Source organism: Ictidomys tridecemlineatus, chromosome 2 (assembly GCF_052094955.1).
Source record: "Ictidomys tridecemlineatus isolate mIctTri1 chromosome 2, mIctTri1.hap1, whole genome shotgun sequence".
Classification (NCBI taxonomy): Eukaryota; Metazoa; Chordata; class Mammalia; order Rodentia; family Sciuridae; genus Ictidomys; species Ictidomys tridecemlineatus.
Window position 1 is genome coordinate 81,971,321 of NC_135478.1, and position 23,630 is coordinate 81,994,950.

Consider the following 23,630-nt stretch of genomic DNA (forward strand, 5'->3'; position numbering starts at 1 on the left):
CCTCAGGCGGCGGGGATCTGAACTCAGGCGGTCAGTGCCTTGGCTGTTGGAGACTTGGTGGGATTTCCCCTTGGACATCAGAAGAACCAGGCAAAGCAGGTCAAGGCAGGTGCCAGTCTAGACCACAGGCTCCTTTTCCTGCCTCTGTGCCACCTAGACCAAAAAAGAACAGGCGATCCGCGGATCTCCCCCGCTGACTTCTGTGTCCCACGGTGACAAGGTGACTTAGGGCTCAGACTGGCTGTATCGCGTTCCCTAAAACATTGATAATAATAATAATAATAATAAGCCTGATGGGGGACCAATGCTGGGCGCCCATGGAGACACTGGCTGTCTCAAGGGGCCCGTCTGTTCTTGTGGTTGGGAACAAACCCTCTCATTTAGTTCTTGGTTATTCACTGAAGACGTGCGTCGCGGGCCCACGGTGGGGGGAATTAGAAAATACACAGGCGCTCAAATCCTCCAATAAAAAGCACCAATAAATCTGTCTGTTGGGCCTCTGGCGTGACACTGGCCCAGGACCCTCACCTTAGGGGCCTCTGTCAAATGGAGTTGGTTTGAAGGTTGAGTTGTCCAGTTTGGAGTCCAATCACAGACAGAGGAGGCTTGGAGGCGAGGCTGATACTGTGCTCAGTGACGAATATGGCCATCCGTGGAAGGTGACTTCTGCTCCGGCTTGTCCACTTCTCTTAGATGTTCGCTATTTCCCCCCTTGGGAATAATGGGGAAGCGTAGATGACCTCACCAGGTGGCAGTGGCCCACACGCCTGTCATCCCAGCGGCTGGGGAGGCTGAGGCAGGAGGATCCCAAGTTCAAGGCCAGCCTCAACTTAGTGAGGCCCTCAGCAACTCAGCGAGACCCTGTCTCTAAATACAATATAGAAAAGGACTGGGGTTGTGGCTCCGTGGTTAAGCACCCCTGGGTTCAGTCCCTGGAACAAACAAACAAACAACCACCCTCCACAACCCCTCAAGCGGTCATTTCCCTTTGCAGGGAGCCTGCCCTGGGCCTCTCCCTGGCCTGGCGTCAGCCCCAGGGAAGTTGCACGCTGGGGAAGATTTTCGCAGCCCTCACAGCCCTGAGACACCCAGCGGGACACCAGGCAGACAGATGCACTCATCTTCCCCTGATGGAAGTGGCACGTCCCGCGTGGAGCTGCGATGATTTATTTACCAGCGACAGCTCTGCTCCGGGGTGGAAGTGCCCTGGTTTGCGATCGGTTGGTTCGTTCATTCATCTTGGTCGGCAACGCGGGCCCCTGGGATTCCCACCCCAGATCCCAGCCTTGCTCCATCCCTCTCCGAGCACTGTGTCCTGCAGCTCGCCCTGGGAGAGTAGGTGTGAGGGCTGGAGCAGCGTTTGCCTTCCCACCTGCTCCACGCAGGGAGGTGGTCCACGTGGTCTTGGCAGGAAGCCTCAGGAGTCAGATTGCTAGGGCTGCAAATGCCAGTTTCTGCTGTTTCTTAGCTGTGTGGCCTCGAGCCAACAGCTGGACCTCTCTGATCCCTCATCAAGATAAGGGAATAAGAGGACTGACTTTACTCTGTGCTTTCTTGTGAGGGCAGCTGTTGGAAACACCTGCGAGTCTAAAACCAGCCTGACCCCGGCAGGAAGCTCTTAATAAAAGGTGGTTATGATTCTCACCAACAGCAGCGTGGGAAGAAAGGCTGAGGGCGGGGCTGAGGCTCTGCCAGGAGATGAGTGACGTCAGGGCGCGTGCCTGACCTCAAGGGCGCTCAGCCCCGCCCCTTCTGGCTGCATTGTGACTTACAGAGCGGGGGGACAGTCACCCTTGGACACATTCTCATTGTCACACCCCCCTGCCTGGGGACAGAGTGACTGTGAGTTAGGAGGCATAGAAAAGTGTCGCTACTCATCCTAACTCACTGTCACTCTCCGTGTATTTGCTGAGTGCCTACTCAGCTGCGAGTTGTGTGCTTGTAAAAAACAGTTAAAAGGGCAAATTGTCTATCTTTTGTTACAATAAGAAAAAACTTTCTGGTAGTAGGGATGGAGCTCAGGGGTGCTCTACCAGTGAGCTCCAGCCCCAACCCCAAAGATTATTTAATCTTTTCAAGACAGGGTCTTGCTAAATTGCTGAGGCTGGCCTCCAACTTGTGATCCTCCCGCCTCTGCCTCCTGAGTAGCTGCGATTACAGAAATGCACGACGGTGCCCCTGCCCTGCAGTGTAACAAATGTTAAACCAAATGGACTGTGGGGGACGCGGGTGGAAGCAGCCTACGTGGGTCAAGGTGAAGGCAGGGAGGCGGGAGAGGCAGGTCAGAGACTGGACACAGTTGGGAGCTCAGGGTTGGAGGCAGAGCTAGTCCTCAGAGCCGGGGTGGAGAAGGTTCTTGGGTTGGGGCCGGTCACAAGCCTCCCTTCCAGTTTCTGGGGGTTCTGCCAGGACTGGACGTGGGACTCCTCTGTTCATCCGGAGCACGAGGAGCAGATTCCACAGAGAGAAGGTTCTGGCCATCAGCCCTGCCCGGGCGGCTCCCTCCATTGGCCGCTCCCCTTCTGTTTGTTACATCGCCCTGGTCGCCCGGGAGATGAGCTCCCAGGTCACGGGAGCCCTGATTCAGAACAGGGTGGAGCACATGAGGTCAGAGACACACTGCTCTTGTTTAAAGGGGACCTTAGCAACCGACCCGAGAGGTGGGCTTGGCTGGTCCTCCCCCCGCGTTTGGGCACCATGGACAGAGATCTCAGACAGCCCTGGTTCAGATGCCAGCCCACCCTGCCTCCTACTTCCTGGGTGACCTTGGGCCAACGACTTCCCTTCTAGGGTCCCCAGTGTCTCCCAAGAGGGACAGACAGCACCGTCCACCTCTGGGACTGGCGCAGGGTTAAGAGATGTCAAGATGAATGATGTTTTAATGTATTTTATTTTAGTGACAATTATTGGGCAAATAAGGAGGTCGTCTAGGATGAGGATGTCAGGAGGTGGCCTAATGACGGGCCACCAGGAGACAGAATGGGGCAGAGTTCTGGCATCTGGGTGGGGAGGTGTCCATTCCCGGGGAGAGGGGTCTGCTTCGGTGTCCCCGGGTGGAATTTGAGAAGCCCGTGTGTGCAGATGGCCAAGAGCCTCCTGCAGTCCCCAGAGCTTATCTGAAGTGTCCCCAGGGACTTGGGCATTTGGAGACGGGTACGGCCACCACGGCATGGGGGTGAGGCTCCTGGGGACAAGCACAGGCTAAGGACAGGTCCCCAAGCACCCTGCCTGTTTGGGCTGGTTCCTGGCAGAGGCTCCTGTCAGGGAGACAGAGGGGGGACAGAGACAGAAGTGGGGAGAGCTGACCAGAGTCCCCAGGAAGTTAGTGTTTGAGCTGGAGTAAGACCCAGGGGTCACTTGTAGGGAACATCGGGGACGTGGCCTGGCCCAGCATATCTCTCTCTCTCTCTCTCTCTCTCTCTCTCTCTCTCCTCTAGATGCCGGTGGACTTTGTTTGTTTTCAGGGGAATCCAATCTGTGTCCTTCCTGCCCAGGGAGGGCCAGGACCCGCGACGGCTGGTCAGGTTGGGAGACCCAGGGAGGGTGCCTCTCCAGGGCAGGGATGGGGTGGGAGCAACGGGCGTCTCCAGAACTTTCTGTGACATAAGTCAGCTTCGGTCTCTCTCCTGGGTTTGGATTCCCACGGGAGAGGCCCCGTCGGGTGCAGCTTGGACCGTGTGCCCAGGCCAGGTGAGGGAAGGACAGGGTCTTCCTTGGAAACTCAAAATGAGGAGAAGCTGCTTCCCAGAGAGACATGGGGGGGGGGGGACACAGATGTCACAGGGGTCCGCCCCAGGCCTGCGCAGGGCTCTCTGGGGGCTTCGGGGCTGGAGGACCTTCCTGGGGGAGGTGATTGGTCAGCCTGATGATCCGTCAGCACCCGCTGGCCCCTGGCAGGATCCCCCAGGCCTGCGAGGGAAGGAGACATGGGAGGCTCTAAGAGGGAGAAAGGAAGGGACAGAAGAAAGGCCTTGGCCCTGGGCGCGGAGGAGGTGCTGCCGCAGTGTCCTCCCCATTTTCCAGGAAGGGCTCTCAGTCTTGTACTTGCCTGAACCCATTTATCCCTCACTCCTCTCCACCTGGCATCCTGCCAGCCCCTGCACGCTCCTGCCGAAGAAGAGCCTGAGGTTCAGAGAAGTCAGGAAATTCCCTCCACGTCATCCAGCTCATCAGTGACAGAGCAGAACTCAAACCTGGGCCGTCCTGCGTGCTGGTGACGCAAGACCCACCCCGCACAGCCACCTCGGGTGCTGGGGGGAGGTGGGGTCGCACCCAGTGGAATTTACTACATCACAGGTCTCCTTAGGGGGTCTCTTGGGCTTAACAGCTGGTTTCCTCTTTCTGTTTGCAGTGCACGCTCTGCAGGGACTGTCTGAAAATCAACAGGGATGCGGGGCCTTAGAAAGGGGGCCCCTGACCGGAGACTGGAGATCTGGGTGCCAGAGGGCCCGGCTCTGGGGAGGGTCCCCTCAGAGGCGCAGACTGCGGACAGGTGCAAAGAAGAGCGCGCTGGGGTCCCCTGTGGGAGGTGCTGATCCATCCGTGAGGGCTCCACCCTCGAGACCTGCCCCCTCGCCTGCCCCTCCTCGTCACACCGTCACACTGGGGCCAGGTCCCAGGTATCAGACCCATGAATCCCCTTCCTTAAAAAAACAGGTTGTGTTTGAAAGCAGAATATAAATGTGAATGTATGTTTCATGGGCTTTAAACTGGGGGACCCATGGTTTGAGGTTGGCTTTCCCGGGGTTTCTGTGACAATGAGTCGTCTGCAGAGATGTGACATATCGCCTGTGACATTCTGCCATTTCCAATTATTCCCCAGTATAAAAGCAACCAACAATGATGGTGGCTTGCCAGGCCCCCTGGGTTCCCCCCGGGTCCCCCCAGGTCCCCCCAGGCCCCCCCCAGGTCCCCCCAGGCCCCCCTGGGCCCCCCAGCCCACTCCCCCAGGCCCCCCAGGCCCCCCAGGCTCCCCAGGCCCCTGTTGCTGTTGCTGTGTGGGTCTCTCCTGGTCTCTGGGTGCTTCTGTGTCTCCTGTGGTCTTTGGAGTACGACTCTGGGGCCAGGAGAGCCACTTGATTCACGGGGTCAAAGGGCTTGTTGTTTCTGTCCTCCCGAGGGAGGTGACGTACCCCACTTCCATCCCTAGAGTGGACGTGAGCCACTGAGCTCTGAACATGGGGTGTTGAGGCCCAGCTCCCCGGCCTCAGTGAGAACACATTCAGGTCCTCTCCAGGGCTCCTTCGCGCCTGCGTTGTCCCATGGCACCCAGCAGAAGCGATACTGTGACCCTTCCAAGGTCAGATCGCAAAAGGTATTAGTCTCCCGCCTCCTGCTGTCTCCTGGATCCAGTGCTGTGGGGAGACTGAGGATGCTCAAGCAGCCCCCTGGACAGGCCCCGCCCACAGCCACCAGCGTGAGCTTGGCACAGACCCCTGGGCCAGCCAGCCTTCAGCTGGCCGTGCTGACTCCTGACTGCAGACCCTGACCAGAGCCACTCCGGAGGCCTCAGCCGAGCTGCGGAACCTCCGCCAACGCAGCGGAGACTGTTCATGGTTCTTATGACTTGGGGTGACCTGCTGGACCCTCTGGGAGGGTCCCAGGGCGCATGGCCAGACTCACTGGGTCTCATTGGGCACGTTCTAACCCTCCCTGACTGAAGGACGTGCCTCACTTCCTGTTCTTTTTTTGGAACCCACTTTGGGAAAGGCTGAGCCAGCATGAGATCTTGGATGCAACCCGAGAGAACGGGCCTCTGTCACTCTGCAGAGAGATTTTGTTGTTGTTGTTGTTTTGAACTTTTTGTCCCTTACCAGCTGGGTCTGTGCTGACTTAGATCTGAGGTATGTCTGTGTGTGTGAGTGTGCACGCGCACGTGCCTGTGGACAGAAGCTCTGTCACCGTGCCTGCTGTGGGATTTGTGAGCTCTCACCCTCAGAGTGAGTCTGTGTGTCTGTCCTGCGGCTCTGATGGACCTCGGACAGCTGCCAGAGATAATGGAATCACCACAGGACAGCAGGTCGCCAGGGCCTCTCCAAGCCAGCAGGTCCTTCCGTCCCTCTGACCTCCCTGCCTCCCTGAGGTGCGGGGACAGTGACCTAACCCACCGGTGCCTGGTTCCATTTACAAACTCTTCTGTGGCTCTTCCCAGCAATTCTCTGGGGGACACTGTGGGTGGTTAACTGTGCCCATTTTACAGATGAGGAAACCGAGGCTGTGGGTGGGGATTAAGGGCTGGGCTTGGTTCTTTGGTCTATTCTCCCCACCCCTCCTGGGGTCCCCCGGCTGGAGACTCTTACCACCCCTTCCGCCTCCCTCCCCCTGGCCTAGTGGTCAGGAGCCAGGCTGGAGCCTGGATGCCCAGATCTGAAACTGGCCCAGCCCTGGAGCCTCTCCGAGCTGTGGGACCTCTGTGCCCCGGGCTTCCCAGGCCGAGATGCCATCTGACTTTTTCAGAGGGACCTGCCGCCCTCACCCACCTCGGGGACCCTCAGGGGTGCCGGAGGCTGAGCGTCTGGGCCCCACCAGGAACGGCTCCTGGACTCCTGCCCTGGGGACCGCGGACTCTGCCCTGTGGGGAAGGGCCTGGCCCCCTCCCGGCCTTCCCAGCTGCTGCTGGGTGGACCCCGATGGACCTAGATGAGGCTCCTGTGGCTCTGCAGCAGAGCCCGCTGCCTGGGGAGCGCTGGAACCTTCTGGAATCTGCGCTGACAGCGAGGGGCCAAGGTCACCCTTCTCTTTCCTGAAGCATCATTCAGACCTCAAGTCGAATTTGCAGGTTTCTCCGCCTTTACCTTAAGGGGCCCGTCCCTGAGCGGGGGCTGGGGAGCAACAACGAAGAGGGGGTGAGGGGATGGGGTGGCAAACCTCTGACAGTGAAGACGGGACATCATCTCCCGGTCCCTAGTTCCCGAGCGTCTTCTCCTCACAGAGATGAAGAGGACGGGGCAGGGGCTAGGAGCACCGGCTCCAGGTACAGGCTCCAGGGCCCCCGTTCAGTGACCTACCGTGGGCCCCTGGAAGGTCCTGGTCAGCCCTCTGGGGGAGGCCCAGGGCCACCCACAGCCCTTGCTCCTGCCTCCCCCGCCGGCCTCCCCTGCTCCGCATCTCAGCCTGCAGCCCACCACGGGCTTATACGGGTGAGGAGCTGAGGTCCAGGGACAAGGGGTCACACACAGCCAGCCCCAGAGCTGGGATCAGGGCTCAGATTCCAAACAGCCCGCTGCCCCCAGGACCTCATGCCACGCCTGGTCCCCCTGGACCCCACTCATGTTCTTTATTGCCTGGGAACCCCCAAATATATACTCAGGAGGACAGAAACCTACGAGGACAGAGAATTCTCTTCCCCAGGCCCAGTGCCCTGGCTGATCCATAGTAGGGGTGTGTGTGTGTGTGTGTGTGTGTGTGTGTGTGTGAGAGAGAGAGAGAGAGAGAGAGAGAGAGAGAGAGAGAGAGAGAGAGAGAGAGAAGACAGGGATAGAGAGATTCAAGATCTTTAACAACTGGTAGGATGCTGATCATTCAAAATGACCACTCAAAACTAGAGGGGACAAGGAAAAGGAAGGTGTGCAGGGGGTGGACCTCCTGGAAATCAAAGAGAGATCCGCAAAGGACAGGGACCAGGGGTGTGGGGACAGTGCTAGGGAGTGACATGGGCCATATTATATTGCTATATTGTGTGCACGGACCAAGAGCTAAAACAGCATCCTGTCATTATGGGTGACCATAAAGCACCAATAAAAAAAATGTGGAAACCAATAACAAATAAAAAGCAAATAATAATAATAATACTGGCTACAGCTCCTAAGTTCTCCTGCTGATTCTCAAGAGGGGTTTGGTGGCTGGGTTGGAAAGTGCATGAAGTGTGTTTTATTATTATTTAGATACCGGGAGGCCAACAGGCGACAGATGCCATTGTTAAGACGTTGGTTGAACTCACAGATTCCAAGACAAGGGGACACGCAGGGAAGCACTGGGGTCCTCAGGAGGCAGAGGGAGGTGGAGAGGGGGGACATGGGCCAGAGCCTGTGTCCCCAGTGATTGGCTGAATAACTGCAGCAGGCTGGGGGCCCAGGGCTGTCCCTAGCTGTCCCTAGCTGTCCGGTCTCTGGCCCCAGGGACACTAGGACAGGTGGAGAGTGGCCCAGAGTGCAAGGGCACAGTGAAGGAGGTGACCGAGGGTGCGCAGGGCTGGCTCGGCCTGTGAAACCCACTCTCCCCGAGTCCCCTACACCTGCAGGAACTGGCTGGCTCTGGGCCGGCAGTCTCTCTGGAGGCCGCAGATGGAGAAGGCCCCAGAATAGGAGATATGCTTCCTATAGGTTAGGGCACCGCAGGGGACCTCAGAGACCGGGCGGTGGAATTTACCAAGTGGTGCATTAAGACACCAGACACTGATATGTTTGGACACCTGGCATCTGTGTCGCTGAGCGCCCAGCGTTGGATCTGGCGTTAAGCACAAGTACCCAGAGGACCTACACTGAATTCCTAAATTAAGGGCCGGCTTTGGAGTCTCTCCAGCCCCTGCACACTGAAGTCATTTTGGGAGAAGAATAAGGCAATGTGGTTCCACATGGTGGCCCTTCCCCGCTCCCTCTAGAGCCACCAGGAACCCACATCTGCTCACACCCGTGCAGCTCTGGAGCTGGGGACCGGTGGGGCTGACCTTACTGCAGGCCTTGGCCGACCTGCAGGGTCCCACACCTCCAGCCAACTGCAGGGCCCCGGATGTGGTGGTGGGGGGACTCTGGGCAGCCCCACCCCTTGGCCCGCTCCAGGTGTGGGCTCATTTAGGAGTCGCTATTGATTTTCACATTATAATGCACAACTCATGAGGTGCGGGAGGGAGGGTGGAGAGGAGCCAGTCACTGATTCCTGGAATTTATTTCTAGACACATTAATTTGTTTCTTCCCTTCAAGGTCAAATCAAGTCATCTCCATACATCACCCTTGGCAGCTGGCTGGCTGCAGGGAGCTGGGGCGGGGGTGGGGTGCTGTGGGGCTAAAACTCCCCCACCCGTCGCTCCCGTGGAAGTCAGTTCTGGGCACTCCTGTCCCAGCTTCGTGGAAATGAGGGTTTGGGAACAATATTCCTCCGCCGCTTGGTCGGGAGGGTCTCTGGGGAAGGGGCTTGTCATCTATCTTGATGTCAGATCTTTTGTCCTTGGCCTCCAAGTTCCCAGAACCGAAATGAAGCAATTTTAGGAGTTTGAGATTTTTGCTGGGAGTCTGATTTTCCGAGGTGACCTAAACTCACCCTTCAGCCCTTTATTCCATAAATATATATGGTCTCCAATGTGCCAACTCGGCACTTGGCGTAAAACACAGCACTGAACGAGATGGGAAAAGAAAATCCCTGCTCTTGAGCAGTGTGTGCTGCAGGCTACTGTGAAGCCTCTCACAGTACTATACTGTAGGGCAGGGCAGTGTTTGCAGCCGAAGAGAAGGAATATGCAAAGGTCCTGGGGTGAGAAGGAGCACAGAGTCTGAGGGACAGGAAGGAGACCTGTGTGCAGGGAATAAGATAGGGAGCTGTGGGGGCTGAAGTTGGAGAGGTGACAGGAAGTGACAGATCATGCAGGACTTCCAAGGTGGTAGAAAGGAGTTTGGATTTTGTTTGTTTGACTCATTCATTTGTGCATCTGGCGAGTAGGGAATGCCTCCAGGCGACAAGGTGTCAGGAGTTAGGAACTCGGCAGAGAAGTACCCACACGTGGCCTCTGCTTTCCTGAGACTGGAGTCAAATCCGGGGAGTGGCTGGCTCTCTGGGAAAGCCAGGCCCTCCTGAGATATTGAAATAAAAATGTAGCAAACCTTCTACGGAGTGCCCTCCTCCAAACATCGGCGCGGTCTCCAAAGCTCCATCCTCAGGGTCCCTTCTCCCTTCCCCGTCCCTCCATGAAGGAGCCTCTCTGTACTTTGCTCTGGGTGACCTCATACGCCGTCCACCCCCTGCCCCAAGACCACGCTCACAAAGCACCCCCAGGTGCAGATGGCACCCTAAAGGTTGGACTGCCACGTGAGTCTCATAATGCAAAGAATTTAAAACGGAGTAGTGCGCAGGGTGACTTGAGCATCGAGGTCCACCCTCCTGCTGTTCCTCACCCACCCCCCTTGCTACAGTCTAGCTGCTGCCGTCCTTATTGGTGGCCCCCGGCAGGTGCCCTGGTCCTCCGTGGATGGGTCTCCACTCTGCCCACTTGGGGTCGAACCCCTCGGGGGCCAGGAGGGGTGAACTTGGAAATAACAACCTTGCTTTCCCGTCCTCTTTCCTGCCTCCCCAAGGGGGAAGAAGTGGGACCCGGCGCCTAGTCCGTGTCTTGCCCAGAGCAGGTGGTCCAGGAAGTGTGTGTTGAGCAAATCAGGAATGGAGGGGGGTCCCCCTAAACTGGAATAATTCCTCCTCCCCCTTCCTTGAAAGCAGAATAGACTGGATCCATTTGGGGTTTTGTTATTATTATTTGCTTTGCTACTAAACACCCAGATGGTTACTGTGTTGGCTGAGCGAGAGGGAGGCCCAGATGAGACCTTGGAGAAGGAGCCAGTAAAGAGGGAGGACCAGTGACCCTTGGAAGGGACAGAAGCCGGGTGGGCAATGTTCTGATGGCGAGAAAGGGCCTGGGAGGTCAGAGGAAGAGAGAAGCCAGGCGAGTGCGAGGGGCGGGTGGGAGGGGCTGCAGTTACTGAGACAGTCCAGGGACAGATCCAGCAGCCTCGTGGGTCTCACAAAGAAGTCTGGACTCTGTCTTGGGAACAACAAGGAGCATTTTCAAAGGAGCATGCCGTTCTCCTTGGCTCATGTGTTCTCTCCTGCCTTCCGTGTCCGACCCTCAAGCCTGCTGTACCTCCTCCTAGAGCAAGCCATCCCTGAGTCCCACCCTCTGCCAAGCCCTGACTTGCTATATGGCAGACTCAGTCAAGGCACTTTCCATGTTGCCTTGTTGGGAGAAAGGCAGGCAGAGGGGCAGCCAAAGGCCTGCAGCGGGGCTGCCTGGGCCTGCTGTCCACCAGGTGTGTGACTGGGCGCGGGGCACTTTCTCTGCAAAGGGGTCATAGAGCCAGACCATCCACCTAGACTGGCAGGGTGACTAGAGGCACTGACGGGCACAAGGCCCTCTAGAGGGTGTCCAGCACATGCTCAGGTCCCCTGAGGGCCCTTCTCTCCTGCCTGTCACTAGACTGGGCGCCTGGGGGCCAGGGACTGCCTACTGCACAGGACTGAGCAGGGGAGCTGCGCAGGACAGATGCTCTGATCCGACCATCTTGGGGACCTTAGAAGGTCTGGGGACCCTGGAGAAGCGGCCCTACACTCCTCCTGGACTCTTCCCCACCAAATACATGGGTTCAAGTCACCACGTGACTCACCCCATCCACCTCCTCCTGGGACTCAGCTCCCTCATTGCAAAATGAGCATCTCCCTGGGGATGCAATGGGATTGGCTCCAGTGGTGGAGCATGTGACCCAGACCTGGCCAATCAAAACGCTGGTTTCTTGAACTAGTTGGATCAGAACTGGTCATGTGATCCGAGCTGGTCCAATAAGAATGAGTCTTAGGAAGATGCTAGAGGGTCTGGGGAAAGCCGGGCTCTGCTCTGTCAGGACTGCGATGTGGGAGGATGCGAGGCTGCTGGGATGGCAGCCCTTTTGTGGTCACAATAAAGGACATGCGGGGGGGGGGCATGTGGGGCTGGGAGCAGGGGAGAGGGGACAACAGGAAAACAGGATGCAGCCCGCACCACATTCCACTTCAGCAGCCCGGCTCCCTACCACCCTCTCTGTTCAGCGTTCTGGCTCCTGGCAGCATCTGAATCTGTGGCAGCCATTGCACCACTGATTGCCCTCACAGCTGCTGTGCTGCTTCCCAACAGAACCGCATTTGGTTCATGTTCTGGCTTCAGAGGATAAATCAATATAATCTAAGCCCATCATGGCCGCCCATTTTCTTTGTACAGGGATGGGTGTCAGGATAGACAGGTAACCCAGTATGGGCCAATGAGATAAAAGAAGATATCTACTGGAAGCTTCTGAGACATACTTTGCTCACTGATAAATCAAAAAAGTCAGAAGAGAAGAACTTTTTACCTCTGCTTTCTCTTCCCAGACATTGTCATAGGAGGATGAGATGCTTGGAGCTTTTGCAGCCACCTTGCAACCCTGAGGAGAGACTGTAACTTGTTAGAGATGGTAGAGGGAAAAAAAAAAAAAACAGGAAGCACTCCAGGTTCTTGGTGGCACAACAGCTGAAGAAACAACGCTGAAACCACTGACCCCTAAACTTCTTGTGAAGTTAAATTGCTGTTTATGTCCTTTAAGCCACTATTAGCATGGTTACCTGACGCCACAGCACTCCCAACTAATAGCATCTACCTCAGTGATCCCGCATTTCGCTTCTCACCCAAAGAAACACACAAGGCTAAGAACTTCAGCTCCTTTATTGTTGTTGTTATTCACTTTTTCACTGTTATTTCCCCCTAAACAGCAGCACAAGTCAAACAAGGACACACACACATCGCCCTCCAGACAGGACCCCACAACTGCCTGGCTTTTTGCCTGTTCTTGGCAGAGCGGTCTGGAGACAGTCCCCTCTGTATAAATCCCAACTTGGTCATAGGAGACCCAAGAAGGGGGTACCTTAGCCAGAGAATTCACGGAGGGAGTCCCAGAGTCCTTGGAGAGTCCGTCTGGGGACCTTGGGAGCATGCTGTAAAGGTCTGGGCCGAGGGCAGAAGGCACTGTTTTCCCGGGTGGGCGGGGATCTAAACCTGAGCATCCCCCTTTGCAGACCAGGGGGGGTGGAAACACACTGGCGCCAGCCCGCGGGCTCCACCCGCCCAACCCCAAGGCAGGCACAATCTGGGTAATGGGGAGGTCCCCGGAGAAAGGCAACCCTCGCACTAGCTGCAAAGGTCAGATGCAAGGTGAAATGTCAAGTCCCCATTTATTCATTTTGCAATTAGAGAATGTACAGTGTTTACATGGAGATAGATTTAAAAAAAAAAAAAGTCACAAAAGAAAAAACCTCCCAGGACTCTTTGGCCTCACGCAACCAAGCATAGGTCTGCCCATTGCGCCGCCCTGTGGAGGCACCTAGTACTACACCATCCAGGGACTCTGTGGTCCTTGTCCCCATCCCCATCCCCATCCCCCCTCAACCTTGGAGTCGCACTAAATCTGAGCTCAGCTAAAGTTGTGTACCCTGGAATCAGAGAGGCCCTGGGGCTGGGGAGGGAAATAAAGGACGGGCCGAGACTGGGGTCTCAGGTGCAGGTGACTTCGGGGCTGTCCGGAGGGAGCTCATTGCTGAAGTTGCTCTCTCCAAAGGGCGAGTAAGGGGGCACCTGGGGAGCCTCGATGATCAGCAGGCCCTCTGGGGACAGCGAGGCGAACACGGTCACAGGGTCCACCTCCGCAGGAAGCCTAGGAGAAGCACAGAGTGGAGCCACTTGTCATTTTTCCTGTGACTTCAACATTGGTATTCATCTAAAGAAGGTGACCTTAGGCTGGGGGAGGGGCCACCATGCCGGCTCTGAACCCCGGATCTAGTCTCCCTGCCTGACCTTGGAAGGCCCCCCCATTGCCCTTGGTAGGTGAGTTTGAATCCTCTTCTACAAAGAGCCGAGGAGGAACGAGTTTAATACAAGGTGGGCAGAGCGGCTCAGAGTCAGGGGTTACAGGAGCGGACGCGTCTCCGTTTGCCATGTGCCTGGTGGGGAGTACTTGACGGCAAGACGCATTAGTGGTGGGATCATGGGTGGGACCGTCGCGTAGGTAGGTCAAGGGGTCAGGCTGGCCACATGGATGGGTTTCCGATGGCAACATACTCAGGATGGGGTTCAACAGGTCTCAGCAGGTCATCATTGTTTGGTTCCCCAAAGTCGGCTGTCGGCGTCACCCGGTTGGAGCTTCGTGAGAGACGGGTGTCACGTGCCCATTTCACAGATCACTAAGGGGAGGCTTCGGGAAACCAAGTGGCAAGCCATGTACCAGCTCTCTCAAGGGGAGTGAGAGAGCATCAAAGATGGGATTTATGAGCCCAGACCTGGTTCCAATGCTAATAAGATTATTTTTAAATGAATAAATAAATTTGGGGTTGTTTGGGAATGAACGAGGCTCTCTGGGACACGGTTTCCTCGACAGACTTGAAATTTCAAGGTCATGTCAGTGGCTTCATGGAGATGGCATGATTAATAAAAATAACGAAAGCTATGACCTTCTGAGCACCCTTTTTATGTGCCAGGTATCTAAGATCATCTCACTCAGTTGTTAGCAATAATCCAACCAGGAGGGTTCCATTACTAGCTCTGATTTTTAGTTGAGGAAATTGAGATTCAGAGAGGTGAACGGACTCCCCCAAGGTCACACAGCTGGGACACGGCAGATGGAAATGCGAATTGGAACCCTGAGCTCCAAACTCAAGAGTAGCCAACCCCGATCCTCTACCACCTCCCTGGGCACCAGACTTGTGAAGAAGGGACCGTGGGGGGAAGTCAGTCCCCAGAGGCTCTGCCTGTTCTAACCGCAGGGGTCTTGATGATCCTCAAGAACCAAGGTATGGGCTGAGCCTGTTTGTGATCGTGGGAAGGACCCGTCACAGAAGGGCCAGGGAGCTGTGACCCAAGAGCCCATCCCCCCGGGGGACGACCTGCCAACTGGAGACCAGGAGGTCAGCAAGAGCGCCTCCCAGGACGGCGGTGGGCGAGGAGGAGGAGCCGGGCAGTTGCTGAGCCAAGCTCCTGAAGCAAAGGAGGCCAGACACCTGGGGCTCCTCCTGCTGCGGGGATGGGCTAATGGCTTGTCCACCTGCAGGTCCTCTGGACAGGCGCCTGGCAGCAGGCGGCAGGGCCAGGGCTTTGCAGGTGGACGGGGCACTGGAACCCGGACTCTTCCTGGCCGTCAGAGTCGGGGCGGGTGCTCTGGCCTCTCTAAGCCCATGTCCTGGGGAGGCGTGGCAACCGCTGACATTGTCCGAAAGCACACCAGCATCGTGACACCCGCTGGAGTGTCATCCAGCCCTGGAACACGGACCCTCAGGGGATCATCTTGGTCACCCGGGGACTGTGCTGTGTCATTACGCACGGGGAATCCCAGGCCTGGAGAGGGGCTTGGATGTGCCCAAGGTCTCCAGGGTCTCTCCCCAGGTGACCCGGCCTGAGCCCCGAGGGTGGGAAAGCTATGACTCGGCTCATCCTGCGGACGAGGTTCTGCGCCCACCGATGCCTGTTTGCTCTGTCACCCAAGTTGGGGGAAGAAAAGAGCCCACTGCTGTCCCGCCCTGCCCCTCCCTCCGGATAGGCCCATCCCTCTGTCCCCTCTGCCACCCAGATGCCGCCTTTGGGATGCATTTCCTGCCTGGGTGGAAACCCCCCAGGATCCAGCCTGGCTGAAGAAGAGACTCCCCTGACCTCTAAGGACTGCCCTTTTCCCAGGAAGAAGCCGTGAGGTCTCCTGAGATTGGCCCCAGGCTGCCCCCATCTCCGGCCCCACTCCTTGAAGTCCGTCTGAGCAGACCCAGGCGGTCCCAGGAGCCCCAGCGGCTCCCCTGTATCCCAGCCCTGTGGAGTCTTGGCTTAGTGTCCGTTCCCACGGACCCAGCACGGTCCCCAGCCCTGGCTAGAGGTGGTAGCCGCAGGCTGGGCAATAGCTTCACATTTTTTTTTTTCCTTTGGATACCGGGGATTGAACTCAGGGGCACTCGACCCCTGAGCCCCAGCCCCAGCCCCAGCCCTATTTGGTATTTTATTTAGAGACAGGGTCTCCCCGAGTTGCTTAGGGCCTCGCTGTTGCTGAGGCTGGCTTGGAACTCGCGATCCTCCTGCCTCAGCCTCCTGAGCTGCTGGAGTGACAGGCGTGGGCCACCAGCCCCAGCTTACATTTGAACAGTCTTAACACTCTGCCCACCACCCGCTGAAGAGCAGCCCGGCCTCCAGCCACTTCAGCCATTGGAATCTGGTCAGGGAATTCCCAGCAAGCTTTACCCCAGGCTTCAGAGCCGCGGGAATGGCCATCTTTAAAGAGGATAGCTTCCCCGACTTCTCTCCTGGGCCGTCCCCTCCACAGCTTGGCCCTGCTGGGATGCCCCCGGAGCTCTCTTGTCTTGAGTCTCTGGAGAGACACTGACAAGAACTGGAATGACTAAGGCCACTAGGAGGACCCCCTGGGGGCCAGCAGCCTCAGCTGGTCACTCTCCAAGCCTGGGATCACCTTTGACAGAGCAGGAGCCAGGTTTCCTTGCTCGCGGAAGCCGGAGGTCAGCAAGCTGTTTAGGGCCATGCTGAATTCTCAGGGTGGACCTGGGCCAGACCCTTTCGCTTGTGGGGACTCCGTTTTCCCCCAATACGAGGACGGTGGTGTCTTCTCCTAAATGCAGCTGGCCAGGGCTGGGGACAGGCCCAGAGCAGGCCCTGCTGACAGAGAGAGGTCACCCTGCCCCCTCTGGGTCCCTCCTGCAGCTCGGCCACAGTTTCTTCCCCTCTAGCTGTGACCGTTCCATTCCTTGCTCCAAGGCGGGAGGCCTTGCAAGAGCTGGTGAGGGACAGAGGCCCAGCCCTGGGTCCCGGCGCCCCAGCCCTCCCCATCAGGAGCCCCCCACCCCTGACCGGCCCCGGGTCACTCACTGGATCTTCTTGGTGAAGTTCTTGGAGACGATGCCGCCTTCCTGCTGCTTCTCCTCGTGTTTGCCTGCAAGAAAGAGGAGTGTCACCTGTCGCCCCCTTGGTCCCCGGGAGGGCACCCCGCAGGGCTCCAGCCGTATCTGGCTGGGTGGTCTCTGTGCACTCAGGTCCACCGCTCAGGCGGCCACGAGGATGCAGCAGGGTCCTGCAGGGAGAGGGGCTTGACTCTGGTTGGGGGACATCTGTTAGGAAATGGCAGAGACCGGCCCCTGGTGCACCAGATCGTCCATTTCTCTCTACTCACTCCTGCCCGCTGGCCAGGCCGCGGGACCCCAGGGCTCACAGCCCAGGCCGGGGGGACAGCGAAGGGCAGCCACCTGGGGAGGGACCCTTTCTATCCAGCTTGCGTTAGCCCCTTCCAGGCTCTGAGGTGGGGCCGCCTGCTCCCCTGTGGTCCAGGTGCACACAGAGGCCCCGGTCAGGCCCGGGGGGGGGGGGTCACCCAGCAGGTCCCTGGCCGCTCTGGGCTTTGAGTCAGCTTCTCTGAATCCGGAGCCTGATGCCCTTCTGCCTGTTCCAGCTCCCGGTTAGCTCTTTTAGAGCCACATTGTCTGTACCTAGTAGTGAGAGAACATTCTAGAACAATGCATTGACCTGCGGAACACTCCCGGCCTCTCCTTAGAGAAGGAGTCTGGGACCCAAACTGGCTTTTCTCTTGCGATTCTGTGTAGCCGATCCGGATCCTCCGGGCCCTCCTCTTCCTCCTTCTTTGGAGTGCAGGGGTGGGGTTTCTTGTTGGATGAACAGGTGCACAGGAGGGGGGGGCGCTTTCTGTGGGACCACAGTCCAGAACCTCACTTCCCCGGGGGCCAGCCCAGGGCTCTGGAATCCAGGCTATTAATGATCTTATAGGATGTGCTGTCCTCTTTTGCTGTCATGGATTTTTTTTTTTTTAAACGGACAATTTATAGGTGATCACCTTCCCTTTTTATTATTAATTATTCCTTTAGGGACCCTTTTCTGATTACATACATAATGCATATCCGTGTGATAAAAGGTTAAAAAAAAGGAAATAAAATCAAGACCACCCATAGTTCCATCTTTATAGGTTCCAGATGCTTCTTTATGTTGCTTAGAGATGCACAAATGTTATTTGGTGGAGACAGGAGCCATATATTTTATTAAATGGGGATTGCTCTGTGCGCTATGCTTGCAGCCTGTGTTTTCTGTCTGGCTAACATGCTCTATCGTTTTTTTTCCATAGTACCCAATATTCCTGGACGACGTGACTTCTAGTGGCTGTACAGTGTCCCACTGCAGAGATACAGGACAGCTCACTTAGCTCCCCACTTTTGGACACTGAGAAGGTTCCTGACATTGGAACAAACCCCGCTGCACTCAATACTGAAGCTAGATCCTCGTCCTGGGTCCTGGGGCTTCCTTAGGATAGACTCTCTATGCTTCAGACTTTCTTTCTCTCTTTTTTGGGTACTGGAGATTAAACCCAGGGGTGCTTGACCCCTGAGCCGCCTTCCCAACCCTTTTTAATATTTTATTTAGAAACAAGGCCTCGCTGAGTTGCTTAGGGCCTCGCTGAGTTGCTGGGGCTGGTTTTGAACCTGCGATCCTCCTGCCTCAGCCTCCCGAGCCCCTGAAGTCGCACTGTGGCGCCTGGCCCACGTTTTAGAATGTCCAAGGCTAGTTCCACGTGGCTACTTTGTCCTCAGGAAGCCCTGCACCCACTTGCTCTCCCACCGTGAGGAAGAAGTGGTGCCGTGACAGGGATTCTCTTCTGAACCGAGGATCTGGCCAGCAGAATGGGCTCTGCGGGGAATGCACCGTCACTCGAGTTTACTCTCTGTTGCCATCTCTGTTGCCAGCACTGTAACCACCAGCCGCCCGGCTCTAGCATGGGCCCGGGGCCAGGAGAACTCTGTCTGTTCTCTGGTCCCCTCCCCAAAGCCTGGGCGTCTGGAGCTGCTTCCCCTGGGGACCGGCCAGTGCCTCTGACTCAGCCCTTTTGTACCCTGGGACGACCCCCCCCCCCTCTGCTGGGCCCAGAGAATGAGGAGAGGATGACGGTGGTGGGGGTGGGGGTGCCGATGAGGACGGCGAGCGTAACGGGGCCTTCCTTGACTCAGAATCACTCCATTTACTCTTTTTCGACGTTGACCTGGTTCAGGGTTTGCAAGTGGGCACTCGGCAAATTCTATGAGCGATTCACTGACTTATTATCCAGGGGCTTTGTGTTCGGATGATTTTACCAACTCGTAACCTTCTAGGCATGTTTAAGGTGGGCTTGGCTCAGCGACTGTGTTCAGCAGATCGGGTATATTCACTGCGGTCTGGACCTGTGATAGGTTCCATCTATCAAGGGTTTATGGTAACCTAATCCCATCTAAGTCAAAGCCACTGAATGGTATTGGTGTCAGTCACTGCTGTTAGCCCCTTACCTAGGTCGATTCCTTTAACTTTTGCCACAAGATGAGAAAGCAGGTGCTTTTATTACTACCATGGTGTGGATGAGAAATCTGAAATTCAGAGAGGGTAAGTGACCTGCCCAAGGTCACACAGCCTGAAAGGGATGGAACGAAGACTCTCAGAAACAGGCAAATAGGTCTGAGATGTGGATTGGGGTTCGGATGGGAATTCCTGTTCTGTTTCCTAGCACATCTCTACGCTTCTCTGAGCCTCCATTTATTCTCTGAAATGGGAGCGACACCTGCTACCTGGCTGGGTTAGGATGAGTCATTTTGTAAGTTACAGAATAGGTGTGGAGGTGAGCGTGGGGCTTTGATGTTTGGGTAAAGGTGGGCTCCTCTGAGGCTGAAGGTGTCTGTCTATGCTCTGGAAATTTCCAGGAGGGGGTGCCTGAGAGCAGAAGGGGAGCCCCAGGAGGGGGAGAGTCAAGTCAAAGGGGGAGGGGCATGGAGCTTCATTTGCATATCATTAGCATACTCCAATCTACGCGGTCTACCACAGATAAAGTGAGGATGGCGGTCTGTAAAGACTGAGCTCCCCTGAGGGACGGCTAGGGACAGCTGCCACTTTCTCCGTGTAGCTCAGAGAGACGTCGGTGCCAGGAGCAGGCACAGCCCTTGGGGGACCGTGGCCGGCTCTGCTGGAGAAAGGAGGAGCCGTGTCCAGGGTGGCCGAGCCCCGGGATTAGGACAGGGCGGGCGGTAAAGGCCTAGGGCTGCCCAGCTCCCTCCTCAGCCAGCGCCTGGCTCGGTGGCCCGTGAAGGGAACATTTCTTGGCGGGCGGCCGTAGGATGCGGGGAGGGCAGCGAGACATGAGAGAAATGATCCCATCCAACACTGACCGAGCGCTGCCCTGGAACAAGACATCCAGACGCGGTTAGGAAAGAGGCCGCTGCCTCTCCCAGATTCCCACTCGGTTAATCAAGCCCCTGATAAGGCCTGCAGCGCACAGCCCTGTCCGCGGCCTGGGTTCCTCAAGACTCTGAGCCCCCCACGTCCCTCTCCCAGATGGCTATGGACACCTGATGCAAATCCTTAGTCCATCTCTTTATGAGACCAGCGGTAAAGCTGGGACCTTGGGGGGCCTGGAAGTGATAAAGAAAAAGACTCAGAAACAGGCCAACAGGGGGGGTCGGGTCAGGACCGCAGGGCCAACAGCAGATGTGGCCGCCGTGACCCTGGCTCTGAATCTCACACACCGACAGAGAAGCAGGTGAATTGGTTTCTCTGGGCCTCGGTCTCCTTGTCTGTAAAATGGAGGTGGGGAGATGTGAACACAGTTACCCACACTCTCGGAAAGCCCCCGGTGGACGGTGAGCAGAGGGCCCAGTACAGCTGGAGATTCAAGCCAAGAGGGCTCTACCCTCAGCCCTTTTCTGAAATTGTATTTCTAGACAGGGTCTAAGTTTGTTGAGGCTAGCCTCCAACTTGCAATCCTCCTGCCTCAGCCTCCCCAGTGGCTGGGATTACAGGCGAGATCCACCGTGCAGGGCTGAAATTGGCTTTTACTTTGAGCCCCTCATTATCGATCCTACTTTTAAAACCTCTTTATGAAAGATCTGGCCTGTGCTCTCAGGGGATTAGCCTAGCTGAGGTCACTCATTGCACATCCAACTGGCTCCTTATGGAAGCTCGAGTGGACCCATTTTAGAGATGGAGGAATTGAGCCCTCCAGATGCCCTTAAGGACCCTAAATGAGTCTGGCTGTGAGCTGGGGTCTCGGCCTGGGACCGTCAGACCCCGCCGGCTGAGAAGCACCTTCAAAGGAGGATGAAGGAAAAACCCTACAAAAAAGTTAAGTAATGGGCTCCTCCCCTCCCACGCCCCATCCAGGTGTGGTAGGGACAGAAGCTCCCAGAATGAAATGTAATTAAAACCAGCAGGAGGGGCGAGAAGTGCCCTGCACTATTATTAGCTCCAGTTTGTAGAAGCGCGTCTGCCATCACGTGTTTTCCACATACATTAAATCGTCCCGTAGCCTCGTGGGGCACCGATAACCAGGATCCCGGTCCCCAGCTGGGGAAACTGAGGCTCAGAGTGGGGAGGACTTCGCGGCCCCCATCCATCCCGTCAATGAACTGGGAGTAGAATCCGGGTCTCAAATGCCACCTATCCTTCCCTGTTTCTCGGGACCTTGCCACGCACCCCACTCGCTATTGTTCCACCCCAATGTTGTCATAGTCACCGGGCTACCTGCATTCCAGGCCCCAGGTAGGGGCACACGGTAGCGTCACGGCCATCCTCAGCCCTTTGAACACAGGTTTCCAGATAAGGAGAGAGAGACGCAAAGAAGTGAAGTCATCTGCACGTCCTGCACAGGATCCAGGGCCACAGCCAGTCTCCCAGAGCCCTCTCCAGGGCCAAGCCAGCCCAGGGAGCCCTGCTGATCCCCCCCACCCCACCAGCAGCATGTGGCTGGGGCCCACCACACCCCGGGCCTCCGCAGCAGCCTGGGTGTTTATAATTCTGCCTGGAGCAGCTTTGGATCTGCCCCTGAGCTCTGCCAGGGCTTGTCCCTGCCCGGCTGCTGCTCCTGATGGCTTTTATTGATTTTTTTGGCTAAGGGGCCTCTGCCGGGAACTGGCTGTTTTTTTTAAATGGAGCATGAACAGGGGCCGAGCCCTTACCGGCTCCTCCTGCCTCCTGCCCCCAGCCCATCCCCACTCCCAGGCTGGGGAGGTGCCAGCCAAAGCCCTGGGCCCAGCATCGGGGACAGGCCCAGGCTCCACTGCTGACTCATGGCGCGACCTTGAACAGGGCCTGCCTGGGCCTCAGACACCTCAGCTGCAAAATGGGATGGACACCCGGCTCCTGCTGCCCCTGGGCTGGAGGGAGGGGTCTTTGGGGGAAAGAAAGATCAGAATATTTCTAGCCCAGATCCTTGTGCAGTTGGAGAGGTGGCTGGTCAAGCAGGTGCTCAGCCTGCGCCCGCTCCGTGGGGCTCACTGGCCAGCGTCACCCTGAGGCCTGCTGAACCCAGTTTCCTTCTCTGGGAGCAGGGGAGGTGACACTCTGGAAACCCAGGCTGGGCATCAATATTTTTGTACTTGGCATGAAAATGCTCCTTCTCGGCCCTGTGTGGCATGCTGGGGCATCTTACGCCCGTTCTTCTTTATTCTGTTGAACCTGCTCTTTGTGTTACATGGTGTCTGCCCTGCCCTGCTCCCCTGCCTGCGCTCAGATTGACAGGCACCCAGAGGCCCCAGGGGCCAGGTCAGTCTGCCCCTGGGCCCTGGGAGAGCGCTTTTCCATGCAGATAGCTTCTGGGGCTGCATTCTCCAGCCCTGAAGTCACCTGTGTCAAGATGTCACTGACTGTCCCCTAGCCAGCCTCCGCCCGGCCCTCCCCTCCCGGGCTGGTCCCCTCACTCACCTGACACCTCCACGTACCCATCCTTGGTCTTCACCGTCAACTCCTCGGGCTTGAAGCTGTGCACATTGACGCAAACTTTCCAGGGCTCCCCGGGGAAGGGTGGGGGGCCCCTGCCCTCGGCGGGTACCCCAAACCTGGCCGCGGCCGTGGGCCCTCGGGGCACCATGCCCGACCTCAGGGTCCCCGGCCAGGCAGAGGAGAGGCGCGGCAGAGCCCAGTCGGGCCAGGAAGCGGTCAAGTCGTCTGGGAAGGGGTCCATGCCAAAGCCATCGTCCAGCAGGCGGGAGGAGAGGGGCGAGTCCCGGAAGGGGTCTCGGCGCAGGCGGCTGGGGTAGTGGCAGGAGAAAGGCATCTGACCGTCAGCCATGGTGACTGCTGAGCTCGGAGAGGACAGGGAGGCTCAGAGAGAGGCAGCCACCGACCCTAGGTCACACAGCACGGCCCAGGCGCGGGTGAGATGGCTTTCAGAGCTTGTTCTTCAGCCTTGGGAGGCAGGAGTCCAGTGGATCCTCCGTCAGGAAGCAGCAGAGCCAACCACGGCCACTCTGGGCCGTGCTCACCAGGCTGGGGTCCCCTCTAAAGGCGACCCCCCAACACGTGTGGCAGAATCTCCGAGGACCTTTCTCTGCACGGTTTCAGAGACCAGGGAGCCAGACACTGTCCTGCTGAGCTGTCCAGGCTCCCAGCCAGGGCTGCTGAGGTCTAGAGTGAAGCCAGAAGCTTAATAAACCTCGGGGACACGCGCCTAGAAACTTCTCCTGGCTTCTCCAGGGCTCGGAGCCCTCTATTTATTTGCTGCGGGGGGGGGGGCTGGAGGCGGGTTTTGCAAGCGCCTCCTGTCACCAGGGTATTCAAAGGTGATGAACCAGCCCCGGAGAATCTGCTGAGGGAACCGGCGACAGGGGGCGGGGCGGGGCCGGCCCGTGCAGCCTCGGCGTCCACTAGCTCCGCCCCCTCCGCCGGCCCCGCCCCCTCCCGGGTCCCAGAGCCACCTCCCCTGCAGGCCGCTCGGGCCTGGCTATTAATAACCCTTGCCTGGCTGAGGGCTCAGGTCACCCTCTGCAAATACCTTCCTGTGAGCATGTCGCATCCTGTCTACCCCCTGGGGACCTGCAGAAGGGGAAGAGCAGGCAGGAGGCCAGGGGATTCGGACACGCAGATGGCCCT

General features: G+C 57.3%; 1 protein-coding gene across 1 annotated transcript; it reads right to left on the bottom strand.

Annotated features, from left to right (window-relative positions):
- Positions 1-12,413: 12,413 nt before the first annotated feature.
- On the bottom strand, positions 12,414-23,346 carry Hspb8 (heat shock protein family B (small) member 8). The gene is made up of 3 exons (XM_078039041.1): positions 22,464-23,346; positions 16,614-16,677; positions 12,414-13,416 (listed from the first exon to the last, which is right to left on the bottom strand). Exons 1-3 carry the CDS (start codon positions 22,828-22,830, stop codon positions 13,257-13,259), a joined length of 591 nt encoding a protein of 196 aa, XP_077895167.1. The 5' UTR covers positions 22,831-23,346; the 3' UTR covers positions 12,414-13,256.
- Between the last annotated feature and the right edge of the window lie 284 nt (positions 23,347-23,630).